General features: G+C 44.4%; 1 protein-coding gene across 1 annotated transcript; it reads left to right on the top strand.

The window, feature by feature from the left end:
• The first annotated feature begins 718 nt into the window (after positions 1-718).
• On the top strand, positions 719-19442 carry ddx17 (DEAD-box helicase 17). Its single transcript, XM_063192150.1, has 14 exons — positions 719-828; positions 1044-1124; positions 1443-1602; positions 1758-1854; positions 2315-2448; positions 2737-2802; positions 3522-3663; positions 6098-6258; positions 6962-7134; positions 7736-7846; positions 8275-8336; positions 8476-8535; positions 12117-12353; positions 17699-19442. The coding sequence occupies exons 2-14, from the start codon at positions 1069-1071 to the stop codon at positions 18286-18288; spliced, it is 2049 nt and encodes a 682-aa protein (XP_063048220.1). The 5' UTR covers positions 719-828; positions 1044-1068; the 3' UTR covers positions 18289-19442.
• The last annotated feature ends 117 nt before the right edge of the window (positions 19443-19559 follow it).

Below are 19559 nucleotides of genomic sequence, written 5' to 3'. Positions count from 1 at the left end.
CAAGCAGGAAAAGTAGAATCAGAACAAGCAGAACGTTCCCTATCGATGCATTTGTCGCCCCATGTAGAGCATGACTCTGATGTGTGTCTGAACTTTGCAGGACAATATTTCAACCAAAAATTAAATTAAGACTAAATTAATCCTATAGACATGAACACATGTTGGTTCCAGAGATAATAACCCATATTTCACACATCAGAACTATAAAATTAGTCAACTCTGGTGAAAGTTCTCAGTTGAGGGACCACATGTCATTCTGGCTTCAACTGCAAGTCCAGTTACTTAAAACAAAATTGCTTTGACTTGAGATGACCTGCATGAATGATAATGGTCACAGACACATCCAGTTTCCACCTCAAACCAATAAAACACTCATTGTAAACTCATAAATGTTCAAATTTACTAATTATTAAACTGATTGTTATGCTTTTTCATCCAGATTGATTGATAGCAATTAAGGTACATTTTCAATGTACGGACTTCCAATGTCCACTGTAATGGACACATTAAATCTTTAAAATAAAAAATAAAAATTCGAAAAAAATGTTGTCAATCTCATTTTTTGCCTTCAAACAATTGGGGGAGTAAAAAAAAAACAAAGATTTTTAAACTTTTTTTCCCCTGGTAGTCAGGAGGATATGACTAAACGTTGCATTTTTGAACGCTAGGCGGCGGTAATGAGGTCAAAGGAAGCTCGCCAAGCGTTCATACAGAAGAACTACAATAACGACGCCATTTTTGTCTTCCAAAGTGTTCGGGAAAGGAACGCGACCAGGGGCCTGTCAAAACAAATCTCAAGATTATTTTTTGATATCTTCCAGTTGCACGGTAACAATATTGCTTGTGCTGTGTAAAGATTTGCAAACTGTGTTGGCTTTCACGTCTTTCCCATTGCATTTGCTTCATGCATAAGGCTCATCATCGGCCTTGCTCCATACTTAGCTGATAAGCTAATGTAGCTTTGTTAGCTGGCAGTAGTTGCTGCAAATTCTTGGTATGCACACATAACTCTCACCACTGACACTTAAGTTTGTGTATTAAAGGTTTAAAAAACAACCAGCCAACAGCATGAGAGGTGGTTCGTCGTATGGAGACAGAGACCGAGATCGTGGACGCGACAGGGGGTACGTGTCGTCTACGCTATCAATGCTGTTTTTGCATAGGGATGTAAACGATTTGCATTTGCATTTTTGCGATGTATCATTCAGTATTACTATAATAAAGTACGGCAATTGAGTTTGCCCAACATCGCAGTCTAGATCAGCGAGTGAACAGATGTGTTGACTTCGAGACAGCTGGAACATGCGGTCCACACCCACCTAAAGTATGGGTGACGCGTGCACAACCCTCTGGATAGTGTACTACATTGCAAACGAGCCACTGCATTGGATTTTGAATAGTTCTAAATAATCTACATTAAAATCAGCACATTCATTCCACAGGCCTCGGTTCGGCTCCAGTCGTGGGCGTTCACCGCCTGGGACGAAGAAATTTGGCAATCCAGGCGAGCGCCTTCGTAAAAAGAAATGGGATTTGGATGAACTTCCTAAATTTGAAAAGAACTTTTACACAGAACATCCTGAACTTCAACGAATGAGCCAGGTAAAGTTGTCAACCAGTACTTTCATACAGCTACAACTAATAAATTATTTAGATTGAGTATTACAGCCAAAACTGTACTACTGCAATGACATTTGGCACACAGAATAAGTTTTGGGGTGCATCTAGAAGTGACAATCCCATTTTTGTCAATACAGTATGACATTGACGAGTTCCGGAGGAAGAAGGAGATAACTGTGAGGGGCTCAGGCTGCCCCAAACCTGTCACCAGCTTCTCACAGGCTCACTTCCCACGTACGTATCTTTTCTATGCGCGCAACAAAATTGCATTTATGCCTCACCTGTGCAAGGGAGCCATGTGGAGGCACGGTGCCATGCTCAGGGTACCTCAGTCCTGGAGGACGATGGGGGAGAGCTTTGGTTAATTACTCCCCCCACCAACCTGGCGGGTCGAACCGGCAACCTTTGGGCTACAAGTCTGACACCCTAACCGCTTACCCATGACTGACCGTTTACCTATGACTGACGTCTAGGACACATATCCTCATAAAGTCATTCACCTAAATGGTGTAATACGCGACTTAAGACACATGGGAATATTATAATGCCCCAAGTAGCATGAAAGAAAGTCAAAAGAAAGCTTGCCTTGACAAACGTGTGACCTCTCTCTCTCTCTCTCTCTCTCTCTCTCTCTCTCTCTCTCTCTCTCTCTCTCTCTCTCTCTCTCTCTCTCTCTCTCTCTCTCTCTCTCTAGAATATGTGATGGATGTCCTAATGCAGCAGAACTTCAAGGAGCCCACTCCCATCCAGGCCCAGGGCTTCCCTCTGGCCCTGAGTGGAAGAGACATGGTGGGCATTGCCCAGACCGGCTCAGGGAAGACACTTGCAGTGAGTGAAATGGCAATAACCTAATAGACAATAGATGTTGTAGAACAAAGTAAACACATACTTCCTGCTTCTAAAGTAACAGTCCGTTGCAACCAAAGCAGGACTAAATCTTAAGTAAAAAGGAAGGAAAATCTGGTGCCATACGGATGTCTATTTTCTTTTTATTATTTTTTTCAGTGCAATCAGGCTAACGTTTCGTTATGCGTCTTTTAGAGTCCTCCCAGAGGGGTGGGTATGTTTTGGCAGGGGATGTAATCTACTGTATGTGTTTATCCATCTTCTCCACAGTACCTGCTCCCAGCCATAGTCCACATCAACCACCAGCCCTATCTGGAGCGAGGAGATGGACCTATTGTAAGCCCCGTCAGACATCACTCACATCCAATTCCTTTTCGCCGGGTGCAGAGTCTTATCATAAAGTTCATGCAAGAATGCACACCGATGAGCTCCCATGTGAGCGATGAGCTCATCTGTGTGCGGTTCTTCCTTGCCCTATTGTAGGTCCTGTCATGACTACAGTAGATGCTGCTGTGTCTAAGTTGTCCTAGTTATGGCCATAGTAGAATATTATTTCATTGGAGTGTTGGTGTTTGTTCTGCGTCCATTTCCACTTAGCTGCAGATTTGGGGTTGATTGCTGTCCATTTTCCTTATGCCCTGTTCACGGTGCTGCATGCTGTGCAAAATCATGCTGTACAAGCAGTATTTCTTACCAGAATGCTTTGTAATTCCGCAGTGCGCATGCATGCTCTACATATTTGCACAGTCTACCTCATCACGAAGGAACCCATTGCCATGATCTTGTGATTACAGCCCTCTCATGTTCAGCTGTGGCCTAGTGGTTAAGGAGATGGGCTTTAGATCAGAGTGTTGCACATTCCAATCCCACCCTTCCCTTCCCCAGCTCACTCCATGGCTAAAGTGCCCTTGTGCAAGGCACCTAACCCCACACTGCTCCAGGGACTGTATCCAATACCCTGTGTAACTGTTAGTCGCTTTGGATGAAAGTGTTTTGTAAAATGTAATGTAATGTGTTGTTCATCATGTAAACTCTTGTCCTGTGTTGCTCCGCAGTGTTTGGTTCTGGCCCCGACCCGAGAGCTGGCTCAGCAGGTCCAGCAGGTGGCGCATGACTACGGCAAGTCCTCCCGCATCAAGAGCACCTGCGTCTACGGGGGAGCGCCCAAGGGCCCACAGATACGAGACCTGGAGAGAGGTGCGTCTCTAATCCCCAGTGTAAAAGAATCCTGGGATTGGGATTTCTGCAGGATTTCTTTACACTTGAATGACAACCCAGGCCCTACCGTGGCTGATATGGTAGGGCACACGTTTACCACTCGGCCGACCCGGGTTCGATTCCCGGTCTGGGTCCTTTGCCGGTCTTTCCCCATCTCTCTCTCCCAGCTCACTTCCTGTCTCTCCTTCACTATCATGTCTAACAAAAAACTATAAAGGCTGAAAAGCCCCAAAAAAATACTTAAAAAAAAAAAAAAGTGACAACCCCACTGTGATAATATCCTACGCACCTGTCCAACTACAGAGGTGTGCAAAAGCGTCATTTTGAACGGATATGATGCCGTCAACACACATCAAGCAATGCTGCAGCCTGCAACTGCTACATTATTTTATTTGTTATGCCAGTGCTTAGGCTCAGACGTAGCTTCTCTTGACCTCTTTCACATATTGCCGTAGGCTATTAGGTCAATACAATTTCTTCCAGTTTTAAGGTAACGCAGTAAATATGTCTTTTGGCAAGTCACCCCGGTCTAAAAGCTAAATCACCGTTGCATAATGATTTTAACCACAGACTTTATGCTGTCAATAGCTTTTGAGGGTTGAAGGAGTAGAAGTCCGCACAATGTTGCTCAATTTTGAGCTACATTGTGCGGACTTGTACTCTATCCGCTGTCAGATACGCCTTTGTCCTGCGTCTGGCCTCAGAGAGGTGGGATGTGCATACTCATACTCTTATTCATTTATTTTATTTGACCTTTATTTAACCAGGAAGGTCCCATTGAGGTAGAAACCTCTTCTTCCAGGGAGTCCTGGCCAAGACGGCAAGACAGTGGCGGCACATGCATATTATGACATAAAAAACAGATTTTTAAAAAGCACACGTAAGGATATAAGACATATCAGACATAGGGGCAAACAAAATAGACACTGGACAAGACTAACAAGACCATCAAGCACTAAACAGTAAGAACTAACAAACTAATAAAATCTGACATAAAAAACACACACACACACAAAACCTCTGTAAAACTGAGTTTAAAAGCAGTGACACTCCTCTACTAAAGTTGTTTTTAAAAGATTTTTAAAACTCTCTACAGAGGGCACAGATGCCAAGCTTAATGTGTTTTGGAGGTTATTCCAAACATGTGGGGCATATGAACTAAAAGAAGTCTTACCTAATTCAGTACGCACTGTAGGAATATTTAAGATAATTTTATTTCCTGACCTAGTGCCATAGGAACTGGTTTGCCGTGACACCAGACAGTTGATATATGATGGGAGTTTACCCACCAATGCCTTCACAATAAAAATGAGGAAATGGCTTTTCCTCCTAAGTGATAGTGAAGTCCATGTTACCATTTCATACAATGCGCAGTGATGTGTTCTCATGTTTGCGTTTGTAATAAAACGCAGTGCCGCATGGTAAACTACATCTAGCTTCTTTAGAAGAGAGGTGGACGCATGCATGTATAATATGTCACCATAATCTAAGATGGGTAAAAATGTACTCTGGACCAATCTTAGCCTAGCAGCAAAAGGAAAAAAAAAATTCAAACGGAAATAAAAACCCAGTTTTGGTCTAAGCTTTTTAAGAAGATGGTCAATATGTGATTCATAGTTCAACTTTTCATCAAGCCAAATCCCTAAGTACTTGTATGTTTTAACCCTTTCTAGCAAGGTACCATCAGTAGTGGACACTTCAACATTAGATAATGATGAGCGGGTACGCGTGAAAACCATGTACTTTGTTTTCTTTGCATTTAGGACCAAACGCAGACTTAGCAAAGACGTCTGCAAAACACTAAAAGCAGTTTGAAGAGTCTCAACTGCAGTATTTACAGAGGGGGCAGATGTATACAGAACAGTGTCGTCAGCATACAGATGCACCTTTGCTGAATCAAGACCAACACAGAGGTCATTTATATAAATAGTAAACAAAATAGGCCCCAAAATTGACCCTTGAGGCACACCCATTTTGACCCCTACCAGAGCAGAATTACTATTGTCAACAGCTACACATTGGGTTCTCCCAGATAAATAATTTAAAAACCACTTCCGTGTCATGTCACTAAAACCAATATGTTGTAGTCGTTGCAACAGAAGGTCATGATTTACACAGTCAAATGCCTTAGAAAGATCAACAAAAAGAGCTGCACGACCTCTTGTTATCTAGGGCAGAGATTATGTCATTGGAAACTTAAGTAGTGGCGGTGATAGTGCTGTGATATTGTCTGAATCCTGATTGTGTAGATGATAAAATTTCATTTGCAGTCAAATAATGTTTAACCTGCTCATTCACTAAAGACTCAAATATTTTAGCAGTTACTGATAATCTAGAAATGGAAGAATAGCTTGTGTGTAACATACCGATTGTAAATCCTATCGTGCAATTGTTGTTCCTTCTGTGTCCCCAGGAGTGGAGATCTGCATTGCCACCCCAGGCCGCCTGATTGACTTCCTTGAGGTGGGCAAGACCAACCTGCGGCGCTGTACATACCTGGTGCTGGACGAGGCCGACCGCATGCTGGACATGGGCTTCGAGCCCCAGATCCGCAAGATCGTCGACCAGATTCGGGTAGGAAATGACTCAAATGGCGTTTACCCCAGTTATTAGGTCAATGTTGTTTTTTTTTGGGCTCAGACGTCAGGGTGTACAACCACAGCTAATGCCCATTAGTTACTTAGTAATTGGTAATTATGGTATGACCATGAATTTGCTTCTTAGGTTACCCCCTAAATCCACTAAACTAAATGTTAATCCATACGATAGTGCCATTAGCTGTGGTTGCACCACTCTGACGTGTGCTACTACTAAAGCGTGATTGACCCAATAGGCAACTTTTCTGAGTGAAACAATGCGCAAACTGGAGCGTTGACTGTCGGGCTTGTGCCCCAACTGGCAAACTGGCACAGGATGACCTCAGTTTTACACTGGCTCGCTGTGAGCCAGCTGGGTCACAGTCTCTATTTGCCGCCAGTTTAGAAGATACATGCACAACCCTGTCAACATTACAATGACCGCTGCAAGCAAGGAGTCATTACTTGCATCTTACAGACGAGAGATTTGTCCTTTTCGAAACAACTCGATTACAAGTACCTCTCTCGTTTGTATGAAGTTTTTGTGCAAATGTGTGTCCTAATCTTTGTTTTTCAATGTGTCCAAGACAAATTAAGTTAGTTGACCATTGACAATTGACAGGACATTCACTAGTGTACTAGTTGTATGTTGCCATACGATGGGGTAAAAGTAAAAGTTATCGTCCTGATGCCTCCACCAGCCCGACAGACAGACCCTGATGTGGAGTGCCACCTGGCCCAAGGAGGTGCGTCAGCTGGCGGAGGACTTCCTGAGGGACAACGTGCAGATCAACGTGGGAGCCCTAGAGCTCAGTGCCAACCACAATATCCTGCAGATTGTGGACGTCTGCATGGACAGTGAGAAGGACAGCAAGTAAGTCACTTTACCAGCATTGGTATATAGTACTGTATTTCATTATCACATGTAGCACATAGATGCCCTCATCTACAGTAACTGATTAGGCAAATAGCAGGAATGAGCATGCTGAGGAAGAGTACCATAAGTCACTCTCCTCCAACTTCGTTATTTCATTATTATATTTAGCAAATAGATGTTTATATCCAAAGTGACTTTGGAGGACACAAAGATGCTGTACATGTTAAGGAATGCGGAGTAAGTCACTTTCCACAGCATTGCTATTAAATTATTACATTTAGCAGACAGGCACCTTTGTTCAAAGTGACTGACGACATAGCGATATACTGTACATGCGAAGGAATGCTGACTTGATGACTTCCTCAGCATTGGTATTTCATTACATTATACTGAAATCATTAACGTTTTTAGTAGCAGAAGACAGGTGGTGCAAGCACGTACGTACTTCCTCTAAAAGCATTAATGGTGTGCAGCTATATAATAATGTTTACGTTAAAGCAGTGAAACGTGTTGTGCGTGCAGTATATCTGAAAATAATTGTTGATGTTTCAAGTATGGAAATGAATGTGTGTCTTTTTGCCACCGCCCTCGCAATCAGACTGCTTCAGCTGATGGAGGAGATCATGGCGGAGAAGGAGAACAAGACCATCATCTTTGTGGAGACCAAGAAACGATGCGATGACCTGACGCGCCGCATGAGGCGAGATGGGTGAGCTGGACACTAAATCACCTTTTGAAGCATTACTTATTGCAATCTAGCCTTGCTGCAATACATGGGGTGTACTTCTTAACAATATAATAATGGTATACCTTCAATAATATACGGTATAATCAGAGAGAGTAGAGAGAGAGAGGTTCCATTGGCCCATTGTTTCCGGGTTCTATTATTGCAAGGGGGAGGGGGGGAAATCCCCCTTTAGGCAGATCTAAGCAGACCTAAGGACTGTTCTATTCAATGCTAGGAGCATTATGACACGCCCCTTTAGGCAGACCGGAACCTGGTCATGTGAGGTGCCCATAGCAACCTGTTACATTGGCATATCTCTATATACCTAAAGAATCTCTGGTATAATAGTGCTATAATATTTGGAACCATTTGGAATCATATCAGTGATGTTCTCTCCTCTATTTTTGCAGGTGGCCAGCAATGTGCATCCATGGTGACAAGAGTCAACCTGAGAGAGACTGGGTGCTAGCAGGTAGGGCCAGTGGTGTGGGGGCCTCTGAAGGGACAAATAAAAGGCTAGAATATGAATTTGTTGGGTTTTTTTGGCTGAAAACCGAATGAAAACTAACTTAAAATAATACTTCACTTTGCTTATTGTCTGTCCTCCTCAGAGTTCCGCAGTGGAAAAGCCCCCATTCTTATTGCAACAGATGTGGCCTCTCGTGGTTTGGGTATGTGTTATTAATATTAATTCTTTGATAGCATACCATAGCATCTATACATATATCATTCACACACACATTGGTGCTGATGCGCACCTATTTTGATCTTACTGTATGATCTTCTTGCATGCCATAATGACACAGCTTTGTGTTACTTCAGTGTGGAGTGACATAGACCTGTCTCTGAGGGTTACTAAGGGTTGAGACATGACACTCAGAATAACATCAGTGTTTTGGATAGGCTAGCAACAGATAATACTCAATTCTCAATGTTGATGGCCAAATTATACCAAATGTCAAGGGAAGCTTCAAATGATAGATCATGTTTAACTAGAGAAGAATGTGTGGGTATGGTCAAGTTAGTTGACTCTAGTTGACTTAGTTTGGCTAAAGAGTACAGGGTGGGGTAAAAAAATATGCCTTTTTGGAGATTTTTAACCTATTTTTGTTTCTGTGTTCATTTTTTTGTTTGTTTTTTCTTTATTTTGTTTCCAAGTCTCTCTTCCGGCACTAGAAGCGCACAGGCCCACGGGAGCCTGCGGCCGGACCTAGGCATGACAAATCGAAGCCAGAAATGTGGAGTGAAAAAAAACGGGGGAGAGCGAGAGAGAAAGAAACAGAAACAGAGAGGGAGAACGAGACGGCCTGATTTTAGCTATCCCTGAAAACAGCCATCTCAGAAAAAAACAAAAAAAATCCTCCTCTCTGCCTCCCCTTCCGCCCAGACTCTAAGGCGCTCCTGACAACTCTCCCCCCCTCTTCCAGGGAGCTGACTGCCTGGGAGACCTCGTTGTGAGGGGGGGAGAAAGGGGCGCTGCTGGGATTCCAAATTTTGAAAGCTGGGGTGTGGTGGGCCAGTCAGCCGAGAGGGCAGAGAGAGGGGGTGTGGAGGCGCGGGTCACCTCCCTCCAGCTATGCCAGCAGCTTGCTACCAAGGTAACGCACCATTGCCAAGGACGTAGCGACTCTTTACCACCTCTTCCCCTTCCGACACCATCACATGGGCTAGATATAGTGTTCTAGTATGTGTGAGTGTGCGCACGTTCATCACTTGGATCTCATTCAGCAGAAACACCGGACATTTTCTCTTCTCCCCCCCATTAGTTATCCTGTCAATGTGTGTTCATATACAGCCAAGGAGGTCTTTCTGTAAGTTTCGAGAGTGACCCCAGAATTCCTTTCAGTAAAGTAGCAAGTCAGTCAGCAAATTATACCGGGGTACTGGACAGTTAGAATTGGAACTCAATACAGGAAGTTCCCATTGAGGCGTAGCTTTAGCATTAGCTTGGCCTAGTTAAGCTTAGCTGTTAGCTCGTAGTCGGTAGGTGGTGCGTTACAAGAAGACAGCAAGCAAGCGGGCAAGCGGAGCAGCCGGCGCTCACGGCGTTGGAGGCCTCTCCCCTCTCTGACCGGCCCCCCTGCGGCCTCCCCCCTGCACGGCTCCCTCGCTGGCACACACCCCACCCCACCCCACCCACACCCTCGCCTCTGGCCTCTCTGGCTGCGCTGGGAGCGGGCCTCTCCCTCTGCGGTCGTCATGTCTGGTCCTGGCTGGCAGGAGTCCTGGCCTGAAAGGAGTCTCTTGCTCTCTTGTTTTTGGTTTATTTTCTTTTTCAAAAATCCGACATCCAAAAATCCAGTATCGTCACAGCGGTTTCTACCTTCCCTACCGTTCTCTTTTCCTTCGTTGTTTCATTCTTACCTCTTTTCTGTTCATCTATGTCTTCCTGTCAGTCTGTCTGTCTTTTGTGTTTTCTGCTCGCTTCCTTCTCTCTTTGTCTTTTTGTCTTTCGTTTCTGTCCTGTCCAGCTATTCTCTGCATTTCTCTGAATCTTTCTTCCTGATGGGTGGTCTGTCACTCATGTGACCATACCCCTCTGCCCAAATTCCCCCCTCCCCAAATATTCTCCCTACTTTGTCATCCATTCTCAATGTCCTCTTGTTGAGCTATCACACGGCCGGAAAATCAACCGTGTCGGTGGCGGTGTGGGGGGAATGGAGAGACCCAATCCCATGACTCGTCTCCCATTTTTCTAGATTTACCACTGGCCCCAAGCCCAGCCCCTACCATCGCACACAAACCTACCAACCTACCAACCCCGCCCAAAAAAAAAATCAGCTCAGCCTCAACCTCAACTCCTGTCCCTGTCCCACGGTGTTTCTCGTGGGACTAATGGCCTACTGTCTGTTTCTTGTTACTCAACGCTAAAGACCTGGGGTCCTGGAGACTCTGGCTGGCCTTTGGAAGGGCCTGGTGGGGGTCTGGAAACGAAGGATCCCCATTGGTGTCTTCCTACCGTCTCCTCACTGTAGGACATGCTAAAACGAAACTCCAAACAGAGCTTTTAGCACTATTTCACCGTAGCGTATCAGTTAGCGGTTAGCCAGAACTCTGTTTGGAAGGAGAGAGATTGAGAAAGAGAAGGAGAGAGATAGATTGGCTTGGCCCTGTTCCTCCAGTCCAGGGTTGTGGAGTGGGGTTTTTATGGAAGGGTGCGATCATAGGGGGTACTCGCTTACCTCCTCCACACCTGTCCAACCCCTACCGACAGCCCAGGACTGGCCTTGAAGGGGCAGAAAGGAAGCCTCATTTGTACCTCAGGGTAAGTACCTCAATCCCCATATCTCCTTCTTCCCCCCCACTTCACATAAAAGAAATCCGTGATGTGCCGTTGATCTTAAATATGTTCATGTTGTTTCGAAATAACAAAGTTCTGTGTGGAGACATCTAGCAGTGCTTTCCGAGCCCTCTGTCCGTTTGTAATGAGAAACAGACTTGTCTTGTCCAACAACCCTTGCTCCCAAATTAGACATTGCGGTAACACGATGTGTGCTGTTACCAGTTGGTCCTCAGTCTTTGGCATTTTTGGAGGTACTTCCTCGACATCCTCAAAATGAGCTCCATATCTCTGCCTATTTTCATGCACTCTGAGCAATGAATGTGTTTAGATACTGCTGCTTAGATGTGGTCTGAACACTTGCAGGTCGCAAATGGGTTTGACCAAAAATAAGACTCCTTCCCATGGTATACTTGACTAACCATGTGTTGTTGATTCTGGGACCACATCCCCCCAACCTCACAAATTAGTACACTGGTGTTGAGGAATTCAACAAATTTACGTGAGATCAATCAAGACTTTGTGATTAGTCAGTAATTGTTTGAGATCTTTGCTTTTGACCAAAATATATCATGACACACATTTATGAATGATCAAGACTGACAGCAGGTAGATATGTAATGTATTTTTTCAATTAGTTATCTGTAAGAGGTAAGTGAAGTTGAACGCAAACTAAACTAATTAATTGAGAATTTCAATCCTGATATCATGGATTCATTTATTATTTAATGGCTTAACAGTATGAACCACTTCTGGAAGTACAAGTAAACATCCTGCCCATAGTCTGTGTAACTCATGTTAACTTGACCTCTCTTGTTTTCCTTCCCTTGTTCCTCAACTTGAACAAAAAACACCCATCTACCTCCTTCCTCGCCTCCTGCTGCTCCTCCTTCCACCACCATCCACCACTCCACCCCACACCACCCCATCCCAACCCCAACCCTACGCCAACCCCAATCCACCACCCTGAAGACGTGGAGGACGTCAAGTTCGTCATCAACTACGACTACCCCAACTCGTCCGAGGACTACATCCACCGCATCGGGCGTACGGCCCGCAGCACCAACAAGGGCACGGCCTACACCTTCTTCACACCTGGCAACCTGCGGCAGGCGCGGGAGCTGGTGCGCGTCCTGGAGGAGGCCCGGCAGGCCATCAACCCCAAGCTGCTGCAGCTAGTGGACTCGGGTCGCGGGGGCGGAGGAGGAGGTGAGCATGCAAACAGAGATCTTAAAGAGAGAGAGATCCTTCATTCTAGCTCTTTTCTGGTATCCATGTGATGTCGGGTGAACGCCCCGTTAGGAGACCTTCTGTTAGGAGACCAACGGAGTCTTGAGGTTGAGAATAAATTCAGTCCCCTTAGTGCTGTAGATGGCGGTAAGGCATTTCTTGTGCAAACACCTCAAAAAGAGAAGTAGAAGGAGGGGACAATGCCCCCTTAGGAGACCCAATTTGAGCACACTCTTTTGCATTGGGTGGGCGGGGTTTGAATCCTCTTTATTGCATGGGTCTGGGGGAAGACATCTTGGGTTCAGAAAGTACAAGTTGTCCAGCCACTTATTTGTTCCTGCCAGCTCATTGAATCAGCGGATCATTAGGTAGATTAACAATTAGTGAAATTATCCGTGTTGGGAAAGCAGGTATTTCCTGATCCTTCCTCATCTCTATCTCTGTCTCCACACTCATTTCCGGTCTCTCTCACTGTCCTATGGCAAATTAGGCAATAAAAAGTCCAACAAGAGAAGGTGAGAGGGCAGAGAGCAGGAGCATAGTACTGGAAGTAAGAAAGCAGTACCAGTTTACAAAAAATTGGTTTAACACCTTATTATTAAAACTTATTAAGCAAAGGGATGCAGCCCTGAAAAAATCACTTAAGTCTGGTCTAGTTACGGATCGCCTGTTATACACAGGCCTTAGGAACAAGGCCACATCAGAATTTAGGAAGGCCAGAGCAAACTACTTTCTTGATATTATAAAACAAGCAAAAGGTAACTCAAAGTTATTATGGAGAACTATTGATCAACTCTCAGGAAAAGAACGCAAAGAGACTGTACCCCTTAATCTTAAAATAAATGACACATTGCAAAATGATAGTCTAATAATTGCAAATAGTTTTAATGATTATTTTATTAACTCTGTTTTAGAATTGGGTGGCAGCACATCAGCTCCTTGTCCGTCAACCAATCTAGACAGATCTCAATTCTGTGCTCAAAATTGTGCAATCTCTGTCTTGGATTTTAATATTATAGATGAAGTAAAAATAAATAAAATGTTATCAACAATATCCACCTTCAAAGCTAAAGACATCTGGGGCATGGACACCTTTCTCCTAAAGAAATTTAAAGATGTCTTAACTACTCCCATAGCTCATATAGTAAACAAGTCCTTGGAGGAAAATTATTTTCCTAATGTACTAAAAACAGCTATAGTGACTCCTATCTTTAAAGCTGGGGACAAACAGGATGTCACTAATTATAGACCCATTAGTATATTGCCGGCCATTTCGAAAATAATAGAAAAAACAGTTGCTGAACAGCTTGTGGAGCATTTAAACACAAAAAAACTCATGCACCCCATGCAGTTTGGTTTTAGAGCCAACCACTCAACCGACACTGCATGCTGCTATTTTATAGAACACATCAAGGCAAATATTGATAATGGAGGAGTGGTGGGTGCTGTGTTCTTAGACCTTCGCAAGGCTTTTGACACAGTCAATCATTCAGTACTCCTCTCAAAGTTGGCGTGCTTTCAGCTGGCTCCAGGTGTACTAAAGTGGATAGAGTCCTATCTATTAAATAGGGCCCAATGTGTTAAGATAAATGATAAAATATCTTCCTTAAAAGCATGCTCTATGGGGGTGCCACAAGGTTCCATATTGGGACCTTTGTTGTTCAGCACTTACATAAATGATCTTCCATCTGTATGTGAGGGTGTGGAGATACTGATGTATGCTGACGACACTGTATTATTTACACACGGCAAAGATCCGGTACAGGTGGCCAGCAAATTGACTCAAACACTAACTAAGGTCTCAATGTGGTTAAAAACCTCCTGTCTCACACTAAATACCAACAAAACTCACAATGTATTTTCACAATAGATTTAAACTAAATGTTGTTCCAGACATATATGTTGATGGAACAAAGCTAAATAATGTTGATGAGTTTAAATATTTAGGTGTGACCTTAGATTCTACTCTTAGTTTTAAGAAACACATTAAAAAGCTGGGTAATACTGTAAAGTATAGCATATCAAATTTTAGACATATCCATAACTCTCTGAGTATTGATGCTGCTGTGACTTATGTCAATGCTATGATCATGCATTATTGTTTATCAAGCTGGTCCCAGGCCAACAAGACTGTCTCTCTATCTCTCTTTAACATCTCTCTGGAGCAAGCAGTCATCCCATCACTTTTCAAAGCTACTACCATCATACCCGTGCCGAAGAAATCATCACCATCATGCTTCAATGACTACCGTCCTGTAGCACTGACGCCCATAATCATGAAGTGCTTCGAACGGCTAGTCCTGTCACACATCAAAGCCACCCTACCCCCCACCCTGGACCCCTACCAGTTCGCATACCGAGCCAAGCGATCCACGGAGGATGCAATCTGCTCTGCCCTCCATCCAGCCCTCACCCACTTGGACAATAAAGACTCATATGTGAGAATGCTGTTCATTGACTTCAGTTCAGCATTCAATACCATAATACCACAACAACTCATCAGAAAACTGGACAAACTAGGTGTCAGCACCTCCCTCTGCAACTGGCTGCTGGACTTCCTGATGCAGAGACCACAAGCAGTACGGGTAGGGAATAACACCTCAAGCACCCTGACCCTGAGCACGGGGGCTCCGCAAGGTTGTGTTCTCAGCCCCCTGCTGTTCACGCTGCTGACACATGACTGCACAACGACCCACAGCACTAACCATCTAGTGAAGTTTGCGGATGATACAAACACTGGTGGGCCTCATCACTAAGGCGATGAGACCCACTACAGAGAAGAAGTAGACCTGCTGGCCAGATGGTGCAAAGGACAACAACCTCCTGCTGAAATGTCAACAAGACCAAGGAGATTGTTGTCAACTTTCAGAGGGTCCAAAAACAACTGCCACCACTGACCATCGACGGTGATGCTGTGGAGAGAGTGAGCAGCACCAAGTTCCTTGGGTGCACATCAGCGACGACCCTCTCTTGGACCACCAACACTACATCACTGGCGAAGAAGGCCCATCAGCGTCTCTGCTTCTTGCGCAAACTAAAGAAGGCAAGTGCTACAACCCTCCATCATGACAACATTCTACAGAGGAACCATAGAGAGCGTCGTGTCCAGCTGCATCACAGTGTGGGGAGGAAGCTGCACGGAGAAAAAACAGGAAGACACTCCAGCGTGTTGTGAACACAGCGAAGAAGATCATTGGAGTACCACTCCCCTCCCTGCAGGACATTTACACCGCACGCCTCACCCGAAAAGCACTGATGATCATCAAAGACACAAGCCACCCTGCACACAAACTGTTCAGCCTCCTGCCCTCTGGAAAGAGGTACAGGCGCCTCCGTTCCCGTACCACCAGGCTTGCAAGCAGCACACGATGCATCAAGCAATCAAGATACTGAACACACTCAACCCACTCTCCCTCCACTGTCAGCCTCCAGCCAGCCAGGCCACTGACAACCCCCCCCCCTCAATCCCCACCACCATATCTGCGACTGAACATTCCACCTGCACTACTACATCTGTGACTGAACTTTCAACCTGCACTAACTCAAAACATGCACACACACACACACACACACACACACACACACACACACACACACACACACACACACACACACACACACACACAAGCACACTTGCACTTTCTGCACAAAACCCAAACATACACACACTGACACACAACTCATACTCACACACATACACACACACACACACACACACATACACAGGTACACACACACAGACGCACACCGCACTTTCTACCTGCACTAAACACACACACACACACACACACACACACACACACACACACACACACGCACACACACGCACACAAAACACATACAAACACACACACACACACACATACTGCTGCTGGTGTATTTAATAAAACCTTTTTTAATTATTTATTTTCTTCAAATGCTACTATTACTATGTCAGAACGCTATAAAGGACTTTTAAAAAAAGCACAACAAAATACCTCCTCTTAATGTATGTTCTCTACAAGTCTTCTGTTTTCCAGTCTTGCACTTTAAATGTCTGTATGAGCAATGTCTACGTCCATACTGTCTATGTCCATGTATGAGTACTGTCTATGTCTATACTGTCTATGTCCTTACCTAGATTAGTCTATGTCTGCATGGGAGAGCAAGAAACGCAATTTCAAATTCTTTGTATGACCAGTGCATGTAAAGAAATTGACAATAAACTTGACTTGACTTGACTTGACTGTCTTAAAATCCATTGATTCACTATACAAGCAGGCCCTGAAGGTCCTAGATAGAAGATCTTTTCAGTACCACCATTGTCCTATACTGAGCAAGTATAATATGCTCAGCCTTGAAAACATCATACAATTTTCTGATCTGCGGCTAATCCATACAATTATTCACAATGCAGCACCCCCACCCCTAAGAACATTTGTTCAACCCTGCTCTGAATTGATGAGCAGAACGTCAAGATCCACCATTAGGGGTGATTGTAGTCTCCCAATCCGACGAACTGCTTTTGCTCAGTCAGCCTTCTCCTTCAGGGCAACCAAAACATGGAATAGTCTACCCAGTAACCTAAAAAGTATTACTGTTTATCAGGCCTTCTCAAGGGGTGTGAAAAAATGGACATTAACCAACCAGTCTTGTCAACACTAATCATGTGTTTTTAAAATATGACTCACACTGTATGCCATTTTAATGTGTGTGTGTGTGTGTGTGTGTGTGTGTGTGTGTGTGTGTGTGTGTGTGTGTGTGTGTGTGTGTTTGACCTATGGCCTATGGATGTGCTTACTTGTTTATATCTTGTCTATGTTATTGTATTTTAATATTTGTTTTATCTGTCCAGGGACTGCAGATGGAAATTAGCTATATAGCTATAATCTGGCACAAGCCATCTTTTTACTTCTGTAATCAATGTGTATTGTGCATGGTCCCTGTTGAACTAAACTAAATAAACTAAACTAAACTAAAAATCAGCCCATATCAGTATTTTTCACAGCCTTTTGTACACTACAACAAGATAATCATTTTTTAATGATACTCTGAAATTCGGGGTTCAACAACTTGGAAATCACATCATTAAACTACAGAAGGAAATAACAAAATAATGCTTTGTCTTTGAAATATAGCATTCTTCAAATATTCTATCAAAACATCCCAGCAACCAACACTGCTTATCACATATTTCGGATCTCTGTCCATGACCCAGACTACCCAGTTTGTCTGGTGCTCATCAAATGTACTTTACTGCGTGTATCACCTCCTAAGATCAGATCAGATCACTAAGTCATGTGCTCTCTCTCTCTGTCTCTCGTGCTGTTATTGACATTCCGCAGGTGGGCGGTCTCGTTTCCGTGGCAGCGGTTCCAACTCCAACAACCCCAATCTGATGTACCAGGAGGAGTGCGACCGCCGCATGCGCACCGTGGGCGGGGGCAGCAAGGACAGCCGCGGTGGCTCCAGTGGCGGCAGCGGCGGCTTCAGTCGTGATGGGAGACGCGATGGTGGAGACCGCTCCTCGTCCTCCTCGTCCTCCTATCGCGACCGCAGTGGCAGGGATGGACGCGACAATAGCTACAGCTCTGGCTCCAACTCCTACAGTGGTGGTGGGGGGGGGGGGGGGGGGGGCAGTGGGGGTCAGTATGGAAGCAGCTATAGCAGTGGAGGAGGAGGAGGCGGCCAGTATAACTCCAGAAGCGGTGGCCAATCAGGTGGAGGTTCGGCAGGTAGTGGGGGAGGGCCTGACCAGTCTGGCCAACTTGGCAACATGGGGGGCCGCTCGGGAAACCCTCCTCCGCCCCCCACCGGGCCACAGCCCCTCATGGCCCAGCAGTTCTCCCCTGCCCAGCCAATGATGGGCTTCATAGGCCAGGGAGGACCCTATCAGTTTGCTCCGCCACCACCCCCTCCCCCGTCAAGGAAATGATGTCATAACGACATGTGTGATGTCATAAAGAGATGTTGTTCAGAGTCGATGTGCAGGAAGGCTTAGTGATTGAGAAAAAAAACAGTGACGATGCGGGTGGGGGGATCCCAGCTCGAGTTGGGTGGGAGGTTTAGAGGGTTGTAACATTCCGTCATCTCTGTTTTTTGTGCATCTTGTGTTCCCATGATGCATACAGTATATAACTCAGAGTGCCCCGCAGTGCCGAACCGTGGTGTGTTAGACCATAGCGCTCCCGGGGGAGTTTGTTGTCCACCAGGCTTCAGATTAGTACTTTGTGTTTCCGAGCCAGAGCTGTGTTCTCATATACACGTATACACTATGGATCCCTGTCATCCAGATCTTAATTTTGTGTAGGCAGTTCCACACAATTTCAAGTGTTGTGGTCTGAGTGACCACGATTTCGATGTGAGAAGAGGTTTAAAAACAAATGTTTATTTTGAAAAGTAGATTATGGCAGTTAGTAAACAGACACCAGCTTTAATTTTGTATCTCTGGCTGTATTGTTTTGCAAGCATCATGTCAGGTTTTTTTTTCATTTGCTTGAGATGGTTTTACTATGTGTTCTTTTTTCTGTTGTTTTTGGGTTTGCTCCTGCCTAGGCATTTAACCCCTTAAACGAGATAAATGTACAGCCATAGTCTGATGATGTACATGACTGTCTAATTATTTTCCATTAAGATTGTTTTCTTTTTTACTTTGTCATTGAGGTTGATTCAGTCTGAAGACATACGCATACATAGTGAACCAAAACCAATTAATTTCAGAGAACTTTTTTTAAGTTTGACTCCTTGATACCTTCAGTTAGCAGTGCAGTCAGTTTCATGTGTCTTTTTTTAAATCTTTATTGGGAAAGTTTGCGTCATGTGACACTATGCTTGAGTGTATTGACATTTTCTTTGATGTGCAGTTGTGTGGAGTTCTGCCAGACCTCATGTTGCCAGCCCTGTGTCTGCCCTTGCCATACGAATATGCTGCATAATGCCTTTGAAAAGATGAGCTATTTTCAGTTAAGTCCCATCCGACGTGAAGAACAAATTTGTAATTGCAAACTTTGAATATGTCCCTAAATTTTGTATCCTCAGTTGTGTGTGTGTCTACCTTTTTCAGATTTAAATAAAATTTCCATCAATATATTCAGAAATGTTGTCTTTTTTTTAATCAAATAGCGTGCATGGTATGAGAGGATGTTTTCAACCGCATGTTCCACATTAAATCCAAGAGCCTTGCTTCTTTTATGTACTTCATGTCTG

Source organism: Engraulis encrasicolus, chromosome 2 (assembly GCF_034702125.1).
Source record: "Engraulis encrasicolus isolate BLACKSEA-1 chromosome 2, IST_EnEncr_1.0, whole genome shotgun sequence".
In the NCBI taxonomy this organism is placed as follows: domain Eukaryota; kingdom Metazoa; phylum Chordata; class Actinopteri; order Clupeiformes; family Engraulidae; genus Engraulis; species Engraulis encrasicolus.
The sequence above is the reverse complement of the archived record's forward strand: the minus strand, read 5'-3'. Positions and strand labels throughout refer to the sequence as shown.

Bases quoted from the DNA above. Each gene is read 5' to 3' on its own strand.
- ddx17 (XM_063192150.1), top strand. From the start codon at position 1,069: ATGAGAGGTGGTTCGTCGTATGGAGACAGAGACCGAGATCGTGGACGC. The intron at 2,449-2,736 runs GTGAGTGAAATG...TCTTCTCCACAG, and splicing joins GCTCAGGGAAGACACTTGCA to TACCTGCTCCCAGCCATAGT. The intron at 7,847-8,274 runs GTGAGCTGGACA...CTATTTTTGCAG, and splicing joins CGCCGCATGAGGCGAGATGG to GTGGCCAGCAATGTGCATCC.